Source organism: Myxocyprinus asiaticus, chromosome 32 (assembly GCF_019703515.2).
Source record: "Myxocyprinus asiaticus isolate MX2 ecotype Aquarium Trade chromosome 32, UBuf_Myxa_2, whole genome shotgun sequence".
NCBI classification, from domain to species: Eukaryota; Metazoa; Chordata; class Actinopteri; order Cypriniformes; family Catostomidae; genus Myxocyprinus; species Myxocyprinus asiaticus.
In genome coordinates, this window is record NC_059375.1 from 13,867,074 (window position 1) to 13,882,998 (window position 15,925).

Consider the following 15,925-nt stretch of genomic DNA (forward strand, 5'->3'; position numbering starts at 1 on the left):
AAATGCATAGTTTTGATCACTCATGAATAATTAGGAATGATAGTTGGATTATTACTGTAAGTAACACAAATGTGTCCATTAACACTACTGGCACCTGTTTCCATCTCCACATATACCTTACCATGGTTTACATCAAAGTTTGAACATGGTGTAAGATGCTCCTTGAGTTTCTCATTGTGATCTTGAAAGGACTGAGTGTCATTAAAAGTAACACTACACGTTCTGCTTCTAATTTGACGTATTGTTCAATGAAACATTCAGAATGTACCAAGGACTCTTGTTTCTTGAATGATGCAACATACTTGGAGGATAAATCAAGTCCATGTGGAGAGTCCAACATTGAAATGGATTGCCTAGCGTTTCACTTGCATCCAGGTGCAGTTTGTCTTTGATCTAAATCAAAAACTTAAGGTCTTAGCTATGTGTTTCATTTTTAATAGTGAAGCAGGTACCAATGGCACAGTGAGTAGTCTTGTTGCTAGGAAACTAATGGAGTTTGAATGTAGATGACCCTGTAATGTTGGTAGAAATGCGATACTTCACTTGAGGCTTTTTACATCTATCTTTTCACTGCGCAACTGCTGGTTCCATATTCTTGAGGACTGGTTTACATACTTTGTGGTGAGTTCAATTTCATCAATTTGTGGGAAAATTTGATATTTAATTCCTCAAATATTACATGAGTAGATGTCTCGGAGAGCACATGAGTGAGCACATCTGTCCAGGAAAAGTGTTGACCAATATGATAGGATGGAGTCTGATTGTGTGAAATGATAAATGGATTAAAGGATTAAGCTCTTTATATAGTTTGAGTATTTCATGCTAAGCCACAAATCCAAGTCGATTTCAGTCTGCAATCATGTGGTTTGGATGGATCGGAAGCTGTCTAAAACTTCACTGTAAAATGTCTCTTTCCAATGGAGATAAAAAATGTTTTTTCTTTTCTTTGTCAGCTCCACCTTTCCTACAAGACGGTAAGACAAATGGAAGCTCTAAAACTAACTTTCTTTTCTTTTTTGAATGGACTTCTGAGTCTCTTTGAGATCAGGTTGAAGCCCATCACATTTTCACTTTTGAGGGGTTCGTAGTTCTGTCCTCATCAGTGTTTTTTATTTTATATGAAGAATCTGACCTGGTGGACTGTCAATCCAGAGGGTTTACCCATATTCCACACAGTATTCCACATGGCACGTAGCTCCTGGACCCGGGTGGGAATGAATTTCCGGGAAACGGAGTTGAGGAGTACCTCCTTTATTGAGAAATGGGCCCTTCGGGTTCTTCTGATTTTACAAAGCAGGATGCAGATGGTGCACTCTAAGGTTATAACAAAAAACAAATTACTATAGATATGGAATGGTGGTAGAAACACTGTTTGAAAAAAAATTGCAAAAACTGTACCTATAGGGGTTAGCGATGGGCACGAGTACTCGGACGTGGCAGCAATGATCGATGGTGATCATGCATGATGTTACATTTCACTTAATTCGAAATGCAGTGACAATTACCTGACAATTAAACACAAACGTGTCAAAGAGGGAGCTTATTTTGAATTTTGAGATTGATTACGTTGTGATTTTGAGGGGTATATTGATTGTCAGAGACGTCTCATAGCAACCAAACTGGATGCTGCAATGCTATTGTTACGATCGTCAAAAGAGTGTAATTAACCATGTTTTGAATGTTTGCGTGACGTAACACACACCTGCTTCTCGACGAAATGGAAGTTGAAGATTTCCGCACGCGTTTCCAAGTTAGAAGTCCGACATAGTGTCATTCCGTTGCACTATTCACAGTTGAAAGGTGGAAATTCCGACTTTCTGAGTTGAATGGAATGCTTCATGAATCATCACAGCAGCAACAATACAGAGCATTGCGGCTTTCCCCACAGGAGCCAACACTTGGGGAGACACACACACAAGGCGTGTGGCAGTGGACTCAACGCGCTGAAGCAGTGCATATACAGCAGGTGAGTGTTTCAAACAGCTAGACAGAGCGCAGCTAAATGGAACAGAATGCAGTGTCTTCAAAACTGAACTTCAACTTAACATGCATATTAAAACGCGATGGTTATGGTGTCTCCTGTTATTTGAAAATAGACGGTTCAGACAGTCACTAAAAAAACTGGTGCATGCTGACTAAGATTACTACAGTAACCTGAGTGGAACAGACAGACAGACACCTGTTGTGCACATTCAGAGTTGGGCAGCGAATCTTCACATAATTACAAAATATGATGCATTATATTTTGTACATTTTGTAACATTATTTTATAACGCAATGCAGCGGCCAAAGACGTTTGTCAGACATGTTATTATATATACAGTTATGTACATGTCATTGCCCTTCGCGAACTCGATGAGAATCCTCAATAGTACACCCACTGTACTCTTCTTTATACCTGGAGGGTACCAGTGAGAAGCTATTGTACCCCTAAAGGTACAATAAAAAAATAAATAAAAAAATCTGACAGTGAAGGGCACTGAAAGTGTCTTGTCTTTGTTATTCCAGGCTCTTTCCTCTCTAACCTTTTTGGAAACATTGGACTTGGCTCACAATGAGCTCTGTGTCTTTCTTCCAGATTTCTCTGAAGGCTTGACCTTTCTTAAAGATCTCAGAATTCCCCACAATGTTCTGAAACATCTCAACACCTACTCCTTAGAGGAACTCGAAAGTCTTGAGAGGTTAGATCTCAGTCACAATCACATCCAGGTTATAGAAATTGGAGCATTTTATGGGCTTACAATGCTAAGGCACCTGAATCTGGCATGGAATCAGTTGACGGTACTCCAAGGAGGACTGCTCACCATACAACAGGGACTCTAAGTTCTTTTTTTTTTATGGGTCACAACAATATCTCCAGGATTGAAACAGAAGCTCTGGCCCCCCTACAGACACTCACCATTCCGAGCTTAGAAGCCAACCAGTTGAAGAGCCTCAAGTTTAAGACATTCTTAAACCTTCAGACACCCAGCACGCATCTGCAACTGTCAGAGAATCCCTGGACGTGTGACTGTGAGCTACATTGTGTCTTCAGTAAGATACTGCACGTCAGGTATCTCCATGTAGATGATTACTGGAACATCATGTGTCATGCACCTCATTTACTTGCTGGGGCATCTCTTGGGTTTGATGGAGAGTAAGCTATGTATAGTAGAAATAGCCACTTTCGCAATACCACAAAAGGTCTTCAGTTTCCTGATATTAGAAAGAATGATTAAAATTCACATATACGTATATTCATCTGTGCATTTGCAGATTTACTTATGAACGTGGGGTCTATTTGTAATTCAAATCAATTCTACATCTCAGCTTCCTTTACCCTGTACGCATTGCTTTAAGTGGAATGAAATCAGTGCCAATACATCTACCCTGAGTTTCTTCATCTGGACGCCAGTATCACCATCACAGAAGCCTCCAGTATGCAAGAGTTGCTGCCAGTACTGTAATGTTAGTGAGCAGCAGTTAGTGAGACTGGAGAAATTCACTTCCAGCACCTGTACGATCAGCACTGACTGCACTGCCAAGGACCCCTCTGTCAAGCTCTTGAAGTTTGCAGATGACACTACTGTCATCGGCCTCATCCAGGATGACGATGAATCTGCATACAAAAGGGAGTTTGAACAGCTCAACAGCTTTGTCTGGTGTAGTCAAAACAACCTGGAGCTGAACATGCTCAAAACAGTGGAGATGATAGTGGACTTTAGGAGGAACACCCCAACATTGACCCCGCTCACCATTCTGAACAGCAGTGTGGCAGCAGTGGAGTCATTCAGGTTCCTGGGCACTACCATCTCACAGGACTTGAAGTGGGAGACCCACAATGACTCCATTGTGAAAAAGGCCCAACATAGGTTGTACTTTCTTCGCCAGTTGATGAAGTTCAACCTGCCACAGATGCTGCTGAAATAGTTCTACTCAGCAGTCATCGAGTCTGTCCTCTGCACTTCAATAACTGTCTGGTTTGGTTCAGCTACGAAATCGGACATCAGAAGACTACAAAGAACAGTTTGGACTGCCGAGAGCATTATTGGTTCCCCCCTGCCCTCCCTTCAAGAACTGTTCACTTGCAGAGTGAGGAAAAGGGCTGGAAAAAATCACTCTGGACCCCAATACCTCTTTGAACTGTTGCCTTCTGGACGGCGCTACAGAGCACTGAGCACCAGAACCGTCAGGCACAGTAACAGTTTTTTCCCTCAGGCTATCCATCTCATGATCAGATAAAACTGCCCCATTTAGCAATAATTATGTGCAATACACAGCTTAGTCTATTTATTTATTGTATTTATCCAACATATCCTACCTCTTCTTCCTACATTCCCTTGCACTATCTGTATATAACATATTTGTACATATGCATGTATATAAACTAAGCAAAAAAAGAAATGTCCTCACTTTCAACTGCTTTTATTTTCAGCAAACTTAACATTTAAATATTTGTATGAACATAAAAGGACTCAACAATTAAGATATAAACTGAACAAGTTTCACAGACATGTGACTAACAGAAATGGAATAATGTGTCCCTGAACAAAGGGGGAACTTACTTTACAAAAGTAACAGTCAGTATCTGGTGTGGCCACCAGCTGCATTAAGTAATTCAGTGCATCTCCTCCTCATGGACTGCACCAGATTTGCCAGTTCTTGCTGTGAGATGTTACCCCACTCTTCCACCAAGGCACTTGTAAGTTCCTGGACATTTCTGGTGGGAACGGCCCTAGCCCTCACCCTCCGATCCAACAGGTCCCAGACATGCTCAATGTGAATGAGATCCGGGCTCTTCGCTGGCCATGGCAGAACACTGACATTCCTGTCTTGCCGGAAATCACGCACAGAACGAGCAGTATGGCTGGTGGCATTGTCATGCTGGAGGTTCATGTCAGGATGAGCCTGCAGGAAAGGTACCACATGAGGGAGGAGGATGTCATCCCTGTAACGCACAGTGTTGAGATTGCAATTTATTGTCCTGGCCACATCTGCAGTCCTCGTGCCTCCATGCAGCATGCCTAAGGCACAGATGAGCAGGAACCCTGGGCATCTTTCAGTTTTTCAGAGTCAGGAGAAAGGTCTCTTTAGTGTCATAAGTTTTTATAACTGTGACCTTAATTTCCTACCATCTGTAAGCTGTTAGTGTCTTAACGACCGTTCCACAGGTGCATGTTCATTAATTGTTTATGGTTCACTGAACAAGCATGGAAAACATTGTTTAAACCTTTTACAATAAAGATCTGTAAAGTTATTTGGATTTTTACAAAATTATCTTTAAAATGCAGTGTCCTGAAAAAGAGACGTTTCTTTTTTTGTTGAGTTTATATGTTTTTTTTTGTCTTAATGTGTATTTCTATATATACATATATTTTCAATTCACTATTTTTATTCTAATTTTTTTTATTAAATCTGATTTGTTGTATTGTTTTTGCACTGGAAGCTTCTGTCACCAAGAGAAATTCCTTGTATGTGTAAGCATACTCGGCAATAAAGCTCATTCTGATGTCGTTTTGCCAGAATCTGACTCCCCGATACCTGATTTGCCCTTATCCCTAAAGCCCACCCCTAACCGTCTCTAATTAGTCCCTGCAGCCCATCCCTGAACATAAGGATACTAGGGCGTAGGGGGTCCTGGGTAGCTCAGCAAGTAAAGATGCTGATTACCACCACCCCTGGAGTCGCCAGTTCGAATCCCAGGGCATGCTGAGTGACTCCAACCGGGTCTCCTAAGCAACCAAAATAGACCCGGTTGCTAGGGAGGGTAGAGTCACATGGGGTAACCTGCTCGTGATCGCTATAATGTGGTTTGCTCTCGGTGGGGCGCATGGTGAGTTGTGTGTGGATGCCACGGTGGATGGTGTGAAGCCTCCACACATGCTATGTCTCTGCAGTAACGCGCTCAACAAGCCACATGATAAGATGCATGGGTTGACGGCCTCAGACACGGAGGCAACTGAGATTCATCCTCCACCACCACGATTGAGGCAAGTCACAACACCACCATGAGGGCTTAGAATGCATTGGGAATTGGGCATTCCAAATTGGGGAGAAAAAGAGGAGAAAAAAAAAGGATACTAGGGAGTAAAAATTCAGCAATATGCACTGGTGCATACCCACTCAATATGAGCACTGTCTGTGCCATCTTTTACCATATCACACTTTCACTTGGATTCTTTTTGACATATGCTTTTCTGTTAAGCTTAAATGCTTTTTATGTTTCCTTACCCTTTTTTTTTTTTTTTTGTGGTCGAGAATGTAAATATTAAGTTTGAACAGTAATAAATATTACATTGTTAGACTAGATGTAGCCTTCCAGATCCCCTAGCCCTGCTGTTAATGTTGATAGCTTGCAATGTTATTAATAACTTGCGAATAGCTCTCAATGTTGATAATTTCTTGCTAAAAACTCTAATTTTTGGTAATAACTTGCTCCACCACTAAACAACCATACTTTTCGGCTGAAAAGCCCTCAAATAGAGACCACTCTTCAGGATCCAATCAATTCCCAATGGATAAAATCAAGTTCTGCTGTACAGTTATTTCTTATTGAATTCAGTTTTACTTGGAAATACATCACATTTTGGATGTATAATGGTTTGTGAATGCCAATTCATGTTTACATCCCTTATTGAAAGGCAGCACCAGCAATAATTGTCCATACTTAGTAACTGCAGAAGATAAGATTAGCTTGCTAATGGAAATAGGTCTCAAATTTATGTTTTGCAATTTAAGAATACTTAGTAGTGATCTCAGGGTGAATGACACATGTAAAGCTACAGAGAAGGTTTATTTACTCTTTGTAACTAAATACCTGGAAAACCCAACTTGAACCATGGGGACTGCCTGTTGTTTAATTTATTCAGTTACTTTCAATTTTACATAAAGGGATATAGTAAACAGTGCATTATTGTGTCACTTAATGTGATGAAAAGAATTTGTTGCATGTATTTCTCCCAATTCTTCTGATCTGACCAGTTCATTTGTATAATTGGAAATGTGTGTGTGTGTCTCTCATTTGTGAAATGATTTGGAGAATAGTTTTTTTTTTTTTAACTATTAGTATGAATTTTACTTCTATATGTGAACATGCATGAAACCTGTGGTTTGTTACTATGAGTTCCAGAGTTGCCACTTTAACATTTACAGGAAAAAACTGCAATTTAACTGTCATCTTACTATACCTATACACTGTATACCTGTAGCTTAACTGAAAGGGCAAGGCGATGCCAATGATTCCCAGGGAACACACCTACTGATAAACCTGAATGCACTGTTAGTGGCTTTGGATAAAAATGAAATTCTACAATAACCAGAAGATTCAGGATATACCAGAAGTCTATACAAAACAATGATTGTTTTTGACAACAATATTGCAATAAATCTTATAAGAAATGCAGATTGAATGCAAGCAGCAAAATACAGTGCTATTTTAACTGCCTGTAATATGTGGGGGGAAATCCCTTATACATCACTAACAACTTAAGAACATCCAAACTTGACCAAAGTGTTTTTCCAAACTGGCCATAATTTATCATTCAACTTTAACATTATTTTAAGACATACACTGGTTTTCTTTACCATTTAAATAATGCATTAGAAAAAGAACATAGGTGAAATGTAAACAGTCTTTTGAAGACTTCATGCTTGCCATCGGAATTCCAGAGGTGAATGAGTCACATTGCCAAGCAAGCTGAGAGTTGTATCCTCTGTACTTTTGTGTGTACATACTCAACCTCTGTCAGCGCCTGGCCAATAATTGCTTTGATATCATCAAAAGATCCCCTGAGACATATGCTTGATCTCTTGTGTTTGTCCAAAAGCACTGCCTGCACAGAGATGTTGTCTTTAGCCATCTGTGGCCAGAATAAGCACTGCTCCAAAGATGCCGACATTCTGCCCGATGAGCTTCATCTGGTTCCAGAATTCCACACGGCAGGTTCGGTGCCAATAGCCAATGTTGCCATCAATAAATAGCACAACCAATGGTAACAGAATTGCCAGGATCTGGGAGGCTATACGCACATAGCAGCCAGAAAGGTAGGCGAGTGCTAGCACTCCACACACAACCACCAGGAGCTGGATGGTGATTTCTCCACCAGGAATGTGGTCCAGGTAGGCCAGTCTGTCTTCCTTACTGTGCTGTAGCGAGTACACCTGAAGGAGAAAGATAATGCAGGTAGTAATGACTGTAAGAGATCATTCAGCCACACTGCAACATACAGTATTATGTTCAGTATTAAGGCTAGGGTATCACACATGGTTGAGCGCTTAGCCTTTCAAAGTACATTCTTTTACTGTGAGTCCATACAGACGTGTTTGACGCATGCGTCCATGTGCTTTGTGATACTCTTAGTATAGCTAGGTACATGTGCAGATGGCGCTCACAGACCGCATGTCAGTCTGTGTCTGTGGACGGCATCTGCACATGCGCCTGGCATTGACTGTAATAATAGAGTGGGCAACAGCATCTGTTCAGGTCTAGAATAACTAGACATTTTGGCCACGCGATTTACAGGCACACGAAGGATGTCACACTAGGTTTTACAGTAAGTATGCAAAATTAATTTAAATATTCTTTTAGTTTACATTTAAGTAGTGCTTGTATTTTGTATTTATTTTTTTTAATAGTGACAGAATGATGTGTCAAATTATATTTGACAATTTTGAGATTATTTATTTATATTTTTGATGCCATATCAGCAGCAATGGCTATATTCGCGGCAAAGACGACAGTGTTCAAATTAAACAATGTTTACAACAGTTTGACAGATACAAAAATCCACATATATAACAATAATAACAGTAGTAATAATTATATAGAGTTTTTCAGTTTAGTATGTGATAGGAATTCTAAAATTTTTCCCGGAGAGACCTTTTTGAAAATGTCCATCAATATATTTTCTGAATAAGTGTTGTCTAATATCATTTAGATATGAACATTCTATCAAAATATGTTTTAAACTCAAGAAATTCTTAAATAGATCACAAACCGGTTTCTCTTCCCCTTTCAATAAGTATGAATGAATGAGTCTTGAGTGACCAATTCAACATCTCATATATACAACCTGGTCATATCTATTTTCAAAGAGGAAATAATAAACTCCTTTGTTCACTTCATGTAGTTTGTTATATATGCATTCATTCCATTCCATTTGCCATTTGTTGTGAATGTACAGATTCAATATGGTTTTAACATCAGATGCTGGTATATTACATTATGTCATGTCCAACTGAAGTGCTTCCTTAGCTGCTTTATCTGCCTGTTCATTGCCAGCCAATCCCATATGGCCTGTTATCCAACAAAAGACAATATTGAAATCTTGTTTTTTTAAAGAGTCCACTTTTCCTATTATGCTAATAATTGTAGGGTGTTCTGTTTTCAGAGGTTCAAGTGCTTGCAGGCAGGATTTAGAATCTGTACAAATTAGAAAGTGATGTTGTTCCTCTTCTATTTGTTCTAAAGCTAGTAATAATGCACAAGCTTCTGCTGTGAAAATTGAACTTTGTCCAGGAATACACTTGCCAACACGTTCTGGGCCAATTGCAACTGCTGCAGATACATGATTGTCTGACTTTGATCCGTCTGTGTACACTGGTACATGAGATGGTAAGCTGCATCTTACAGTGCATCCGGAAAGCATTCACAGCGCTTCACTTTTTTCCACATTTTGTTATGTTACAGCCTTATTCCAAAATGGATTAAATTCATTATTTTCCTCAAAATTCTACAAACAATACCCCATAATGACAACGTGAAAGAAGTTTGTTTGAAATCTTTGCAAATAAGTATTATTTGCATAAGTATTCACAGCCTTTACTCAATACTTTGTTGAAGCACCTTTGGCACCAATTACAGCCTCAAGTCTTTTTGAGTATGATGCTACAAGCTTGGCACACCTATTTTTGGGTAGTTTCTCCCATTCTTCTTTGCAGGACCTCTCAAGCTCCATCAGGTTGGATGGGGAGCGTCGATGCACAGCCATTTTCAGATCTCTCCAGAGATGTTCAATCGGGTTCAAGTCTGGGCTCTGGCTGGGCCACTCGAGGACATTCACAGCCACTCCTTTGTTATCTTGGCTGTGTGCTTAGGGTCGTTGTCCTGTTGGAAGATGAACCTTCACCCCAGTCTGAGGTCCAGAGCACTCTGGAGCAGGTTTTCATCAAGGATGTCTCTGTACATTGCTGCATTCATCTTTCCCTCGATCCTGACTAGTCTCCCAGTTCCTTCCTCTGAAAAATATCCCCACAGCATGATGCTGCCACCACCATGCTTCACTGTAGGGATGGTATTGGCCAGGTGATGAGCGGTGCCTAGTTTTCTCCAGGCATGACGCTTGCCATTCAGGCCAAAGAGTTCAATCTTTGTTTCTCATGGTCTGAGAGTCCTTCAGGTGCCTTTTGGCAAACTCCAGGAGGGCTGTCATGTGCCTTTTACTGAGGAGTGGCTTCCATCTGGCCACTCTACCATACAGGCCTGATTGGTGGAGTGCTGCAGAGATGGCTGTTCTTCTGGAAGGTTCTCCTCTCTCCACAGAGAAATGCTGGAGCTCTGTCAGAGTGACCATCGGGTTTTTGGTCACCTCCCTGACTAAGGCCCTTCTCCCCCGATCGCTCAGTTTGGCCGGGTGGCCAGCTCTAGGAAGAGTCCTGGTGGTTCCAAACTTCTTCCATTTACGGATGATGGAGGCCACTGTGCTCATTGGGACCTTCAATGCTGCAGAAATTTTTCTGTACCCTTCCCCAGATCTGTGCCTCGATACAATCCTGTCTCAGAGGTCTACAGACAATTCCTTGGTCTTCATGGCTTGGTTTGTGCTCTGACATGCACTGTTAACTGTGGGACCTTATATAGACAGGTGTGTGCCCTTCCAAATCATGTCCAATCAACTGAATTTACCACACGTGGACTCCAATCAAGTTGCAGAAACATCTCAAGGATGATCAGTGGAAACAGGATGCACCTGAGCTCAATTTTGAGTGTCATAGCAAAGGCTGTGAATACTTATGTACATGTGATTTTGTTTTATTTTTAATAAATTTGCAAAGATTTCAAACAAACTTCTTTCACGTTGTCATTATGGGGTATTGTTTGTAGAATTTTGAGGAAAATAATGAATTTAATCCATTTTGGAATAAGGCTGTAACATAACAAAATGTGGAAAAAGTGAAGCGCTGTGAATACTTTCCGGATGCACAGATGTCCAGGAATTTCTCCTGGTAGACGTTTGGATGATTTATCTTTTTAGTATACTGAGCCAGGTTCATCATGATAGTTGGTTTTTTAATATTCCAGGGCGGTATAGGACACAGATGTGTTGATGTTAGGATATCCAGATTAATGTCCATGTTCTCCATGTGTGGTTTTGTGCGAATTCCATAAGGACTGATGTACCTGGGTCTGGCTTCATACAGGTGTGAATGTTGAGGATGAAAGACTGAAGGATATGCTGGGTTACTTTCATTAGCTTTTAGTTTAACTGCATAGTTAAGGGCCAATTTCAGCCTTCTGTTATATAGTGATGGTTCTCTTGCTTCTGTATACAAGCTTTAGATTGGAGAGGTCCTAAATGCTCCTAGTGCAAGTCTCAATCCTGTATGATGTACTGTATCCAACATTTTAATATATGACTTCCTGGCAGATCCATAAACTGCACTCCCATAGTCCATTTTTGATCGAACAAGTGTCCTATAGAGTCTCAAGAGTACTTCACAATCTGCACCCCATTTGATCCTTGCTAGCACTTTTATCAATTTTTAGCTTATTAGCATCAGCCGATAAAAGTGCACAGTTGACAGATTAACAGAGGCGGCCCTTGTGTTGGCTTCAAACTCTACTAACATCTTTGCGAATGGATAATTCACAGTTTCATTTATCAAATATTTTTAGTGAATTTAGTAAATTTTCTGTATTTACTCTGTATTTTCTGTATTCAGTTATTACAATTAAAATGTATTTATCACATAAAAATTGGCATAATATCAGCCCCCCATGCTCTAGTTATCGCATTGGCCAAAACCCCATTTTGATCGACCACTACTATTAAATGTGTATTACGTAGAACAGGATGATGCACCAAATTAGAGTTTCCTACATTTTACATTCAGTCAAGACGTCAATATGTGACATTTTCGTCAATTGGTAGTCTTATCATTATGCGAATATGCAAATCAGAGTTCACCAAAACTAATGCATATAATATATAGTGTGTGTATATATTGTATACACACACATATATTTATACAACAATTAGCTCCGGTCCTCGAATCTGATTGGATGAGAGGCGTTCCAAGAGTGCTGATAAATAAGTCATTACAGCACTCATTAATTCCTGTGAAATTACACATTTACGCAAAGAGATGGTGACAAATGACCATCGTTGAGTCTGCTTTATCTGTCAGTGAGCGGATTTACTCAGTCAGAACATCGTCAATTGTCTCTCATGCTGCCTTCACGTGCTATCGGAATTATCATACAAGTTAACTTGGAAGATACACAAACGCCCTCTCAAGTCCTAATTACATGTTTTCCCTCCGACAACAAGACATTTGAACATAAAATACTCATAATTGCAGCTTCAGAAGTGGGATGTAGGATAATTCCAATGGCAGCATCGCTTCATGATCGCTCGAAGCAGATTACTACTATGGAATATTAGTTAAACTAGCAGCGTCGGCATTACTGTTTATCACTGAGAAAGACACAGATGATCACACGCTCACTCTTTCTCTTTAATGCACACCCACATTCTAGTTACTTCAATTACAGCCCAAGCCGTCATTACTAGTTCTAAAGTAACACTTTCGAATTAGTAACGGAAGCTTGGGCGCATCTTTTGAACTGTGGCAGATCCTGATCCAAGGCGAAAGAAAGTAGTTCCACACAAAAGATTTTCCTTGACCCTGGGTCGACAAAGAGACTCTACTGAAAGCAAGCACAACTCTCTCCCATAGACCAGCCCCTAAAGCCAATGATAAAATGGAAAACTCACCATACATATCAAGTAGATGCCTAGAAAGACCTGTCCAGTAGACTGCAGAGAGCGTGTACGAGGTTTCTGTCTGTAAACCTCTCCTGCTCCACTGGCCAACACCAGAAACCCTCCAATGATGGCCATTGCTCTGGAGTACATTCTCACCTGTGATGATCATGAACAACAGCATAAGAGGTGAACATTGTGGTCTTAAAACAGCATATTTATTTGAATGTCTATCTCTACATACACTAGAAGCAACAAATGTCACAACTAAAAGTTTAAAATCAAGCAATTAGACATTCAACAATGACCTGAGTGATTCCAACAAACCTTCCTTTGAACGCAGTATTATGGCCAAAGAGAAACTTGACTGCAGTCATATAACACTAAGTTGCAGATGGTGGACGTGATATGAAAAATTGATTTGCATAAGCATGCAGAGACACAGTAAGTGTAAGAACCAACAGAAAAGAAAAAAACTTTAAAAGGCAAAGTGTGTATTTTTATGTTAAAATACTTTCTCTAAAGACAACTATAAGGATACGTCCACATTAATCTGAATACATTTGAAAGTGGCATTTTTGTTTTCGAAACGCTCTCTGTCCACACTGCCGTTTTCAAGCGTTATCCAAAAGTTGCTCGTCCACACTAAAACGTTTGAAAACTCTTAAATCCCCTTACTGCGCATGCGAAAAATCGCCGTTTCATATACGGTCCGAAATGCAATTGTCCTCGTGTTCAAATGCCAGACAGCAATGCCGAGTAAACTCGCCGGAAACAGAGGGTCATCCGGGTATTTCTCGCCTATTCTTTTCTGAATACTGAGGGCATAATACTCCGTTGGCATACTATATAGTAGAGAAGTATGCATATTCGGACACAGCTTCTAAGTTTTGTCTCAGCTGTTATTATAATCAATAACCTACCTTCAACCAGTCACCATAATGAACCTGTCCACCAGCATAGGACACATATGTGCTCAGGGCCAAGTGAATGGCAGCAGCCAGGGCAAACCATCTTCTTTTCACCCCGAATGACATGAAGCTGGCACACAACACCGCAGCTCCCAGGTCTATGTACAGGTATGGCACCTGGATATCTGGCTTCCTTAGAAAACAGAAAATCACCAGGTATTTTAGAGCTGAGCGATCTTTTCGGATACCAAAGAAGCAGTCACTGATGTTGCTATCTAGCTTCAGTTAAAATAGTTCTCACATGCAATTTATGATAACCAAAACTTCATAAAAATACTGGCTTATATTAAAGGATAATATAATTGAGTAATAGATTATATTATCTAATCAAATATTATCTATTATAAAAAAATAATAGATAATATTCAGTAATATTAGCTTAATTGAAAGATTCCATGAAATTACTTAAAAACTGCAGTTTCTATGTTGATGTTTTTCCTCTTGAAACAAGTAGTGGGAACAGTACATATCAAAGTGATTGTCCTGTTTACTTAGTAGAATATCTCAGCTCTGTAGGTCCATACAATACTAGTGAATGGTGACCAAAACTTTGAATCTCCAAAACGCACATAAAGGCAGCATAAAAGTAATCCATACGAATCCAGTGGTTTATTCATGCCTTCTGAAGCAATCTAATCAATTTTGTGTGAGAACAGACCAAAATGTAACAAAATTTTCACTATAGATCTTGACATCAGCAGTCTCTTTGCATCATCAAGAGCTCTGCGCATGCATCAAGCACTAGGAAGTGTATTCGAGCTTGAAATCATGATCATGCCTAGAGGCTGTAATAGCAGGATGTGCAGTGAAATGTTTATTACATTTTGGTCTGTTAATACCATAAACCGTTTATATCACTTCAGAAGACATGGATTTAACCACTGGAGTCTTATGGATTACTTTTATGCTGCCTTTATGTGCTTTTTGGAGCTTCAAAATGTTTGTCACAATATTCTTCCAAAAATCTTCGTTTGTGTTCTGCAGAAGAAAGAAAGCTATACACATCTGGGATGGCATGAGGGTGAGTAAATGATGATTGAATTTTAATTTTGGGGGGAACTATCCCTTTATATATGCAATAGCCTTTATGTCAAGATTTGATGCTTGCTACTGCTATTCATTGACGGTTGGTATTAAGGGGCGGGGCAATATCATTCCAGAGAGTATTTTATTGGTCAATAAAACTGACACACCCATGAGTGCAAGATGAGTCATCGATATTTGTGGTCAGTTTCCAGAAAAAGAGACTAATTTTCAATCCGCTAAAAGTTAATTTTGTCAACTTTATGGAGCAGAATAGCATTTAGATGGCCTCAAAGCTAACAGCCAAAAAGCTCCCATTTTAATTCCACGGGGTTTTTAAGACTTCACTTTATATAGCTTCATATACTGTAGGTCTTTGTCATAACTTTTAAAATAAAAGCAGTAAAGACATGTAGTTAAATTCGCTTTACACATGATGATGCTTGAACACGTCAGCATCTCACAAATCCAGATAAAGCACAAACCCTTTAATTATGAATATGATCCTTCCCCCCAAACTACTGCATTATCGCATGTGTCCACAGACTCTTTCTAAGTCGTTCTATAGGCTTTCTTTTAACTTGCATTTACCTTTTCACATCTGCCCGCTCCGCAAACAGCATCAGCATACTGAAACAGTTCCAGAACCCGAACCGGGTCAGAATAAAGGCTCCAAACTGAGAGAGAAATCTTAGTGCTTTTTTGTGGGTTGCAGCAGCCATGGCTCAGGATGGCGGAAGTACCGTCTCCTTTCAGGACCCGTGAAGGCAAAAAAAAAAAAAAAAAAAAAATTATTTCCTTAAGAGACGCAAGATTGTCTTCCACCAGGGGGCGCTTGGCGGCTCAAAACGCCGAATCTGTCTTAAAGTGTTTTTGACTTACTGCACAAATTTGAATATAAAAACTTAAAAAAATTATATAAATATAATAATTTATATTAACGTAGAGGACATGGTATTTAACATACAA

The 15,925-nt window shown here is 39.8% G+C and overlaps 2 protein-coding genes across 2 annotated transcripts; one reads left to right on the top strand and one right to left on the bottom strand.

Annotated features, from left to right (window-relative positions):
- The first annotated feature begins 2,355 nt into the window (after nt 1-2,355).
- Nucleotides 2,356-4,223, top strand: LOC127422871 (insulin-like growth factor-binding protein complex acid labile subunit). The gene is given in 3 exon segments (XM_051666678.1): nt 2,356-2,371; nt 2,471-2,829; nt 2,832-4,223. Coding segments are annotated over 3 exon segments (684 nt in total). The 3' UTR covers nt 3,141-4,223.
- A 2,584-nt stretch (nt 4,224-6,807) lies between these two features.
- On the bottom strand, nt 6,808-15,709 carry tmem101 (transmembrane protein 101). Its single transcript, XM_051666590.1, has 4 exons — nt 15,548-15,709; nt 13,886-14,066; nt 12,975-13,121; nt 6,808-8,139 (listed from the first exon to the last, which is right to left on the bottom strand). Exons 1-4 carry the CDS (start codon nt 15,676-15,678, stop codon nt 7,831-7,833), a joined length of 768 nt encoding a protein of 255 aa, XP_051522550.1. The 5' UTR covers nt 15,679-15,709; the 3' UTR covers nt 6,808-7,830.
- Between the last annotated feature and the right edge of the window lie 216 nt (nt 15,710-15,925).

Coding starts and splice junctions, on each gene's coding strand:
- tmem101 (XM_051666590.1), bottom strand. CDS start 15,678: ATGGCTGCTGCAACCCACAAAAAAGCACTAAGATTTCTCTCTCAGTTT. Junction 14,067..15,547: donor GAGCGGGCAGATGTGAAAAG/GTAAATGCAAGT, acceptor CTGTTTTCTAAG/GAAGCCAGATATCCAGGTGC. Junction 8,140..12,974: donor GCATCTACTTGATATGTATG/GTGAGTTTTCCA, acceptor TTTCTCCTTCAG/GTGTACTCGCTACAGCACAG.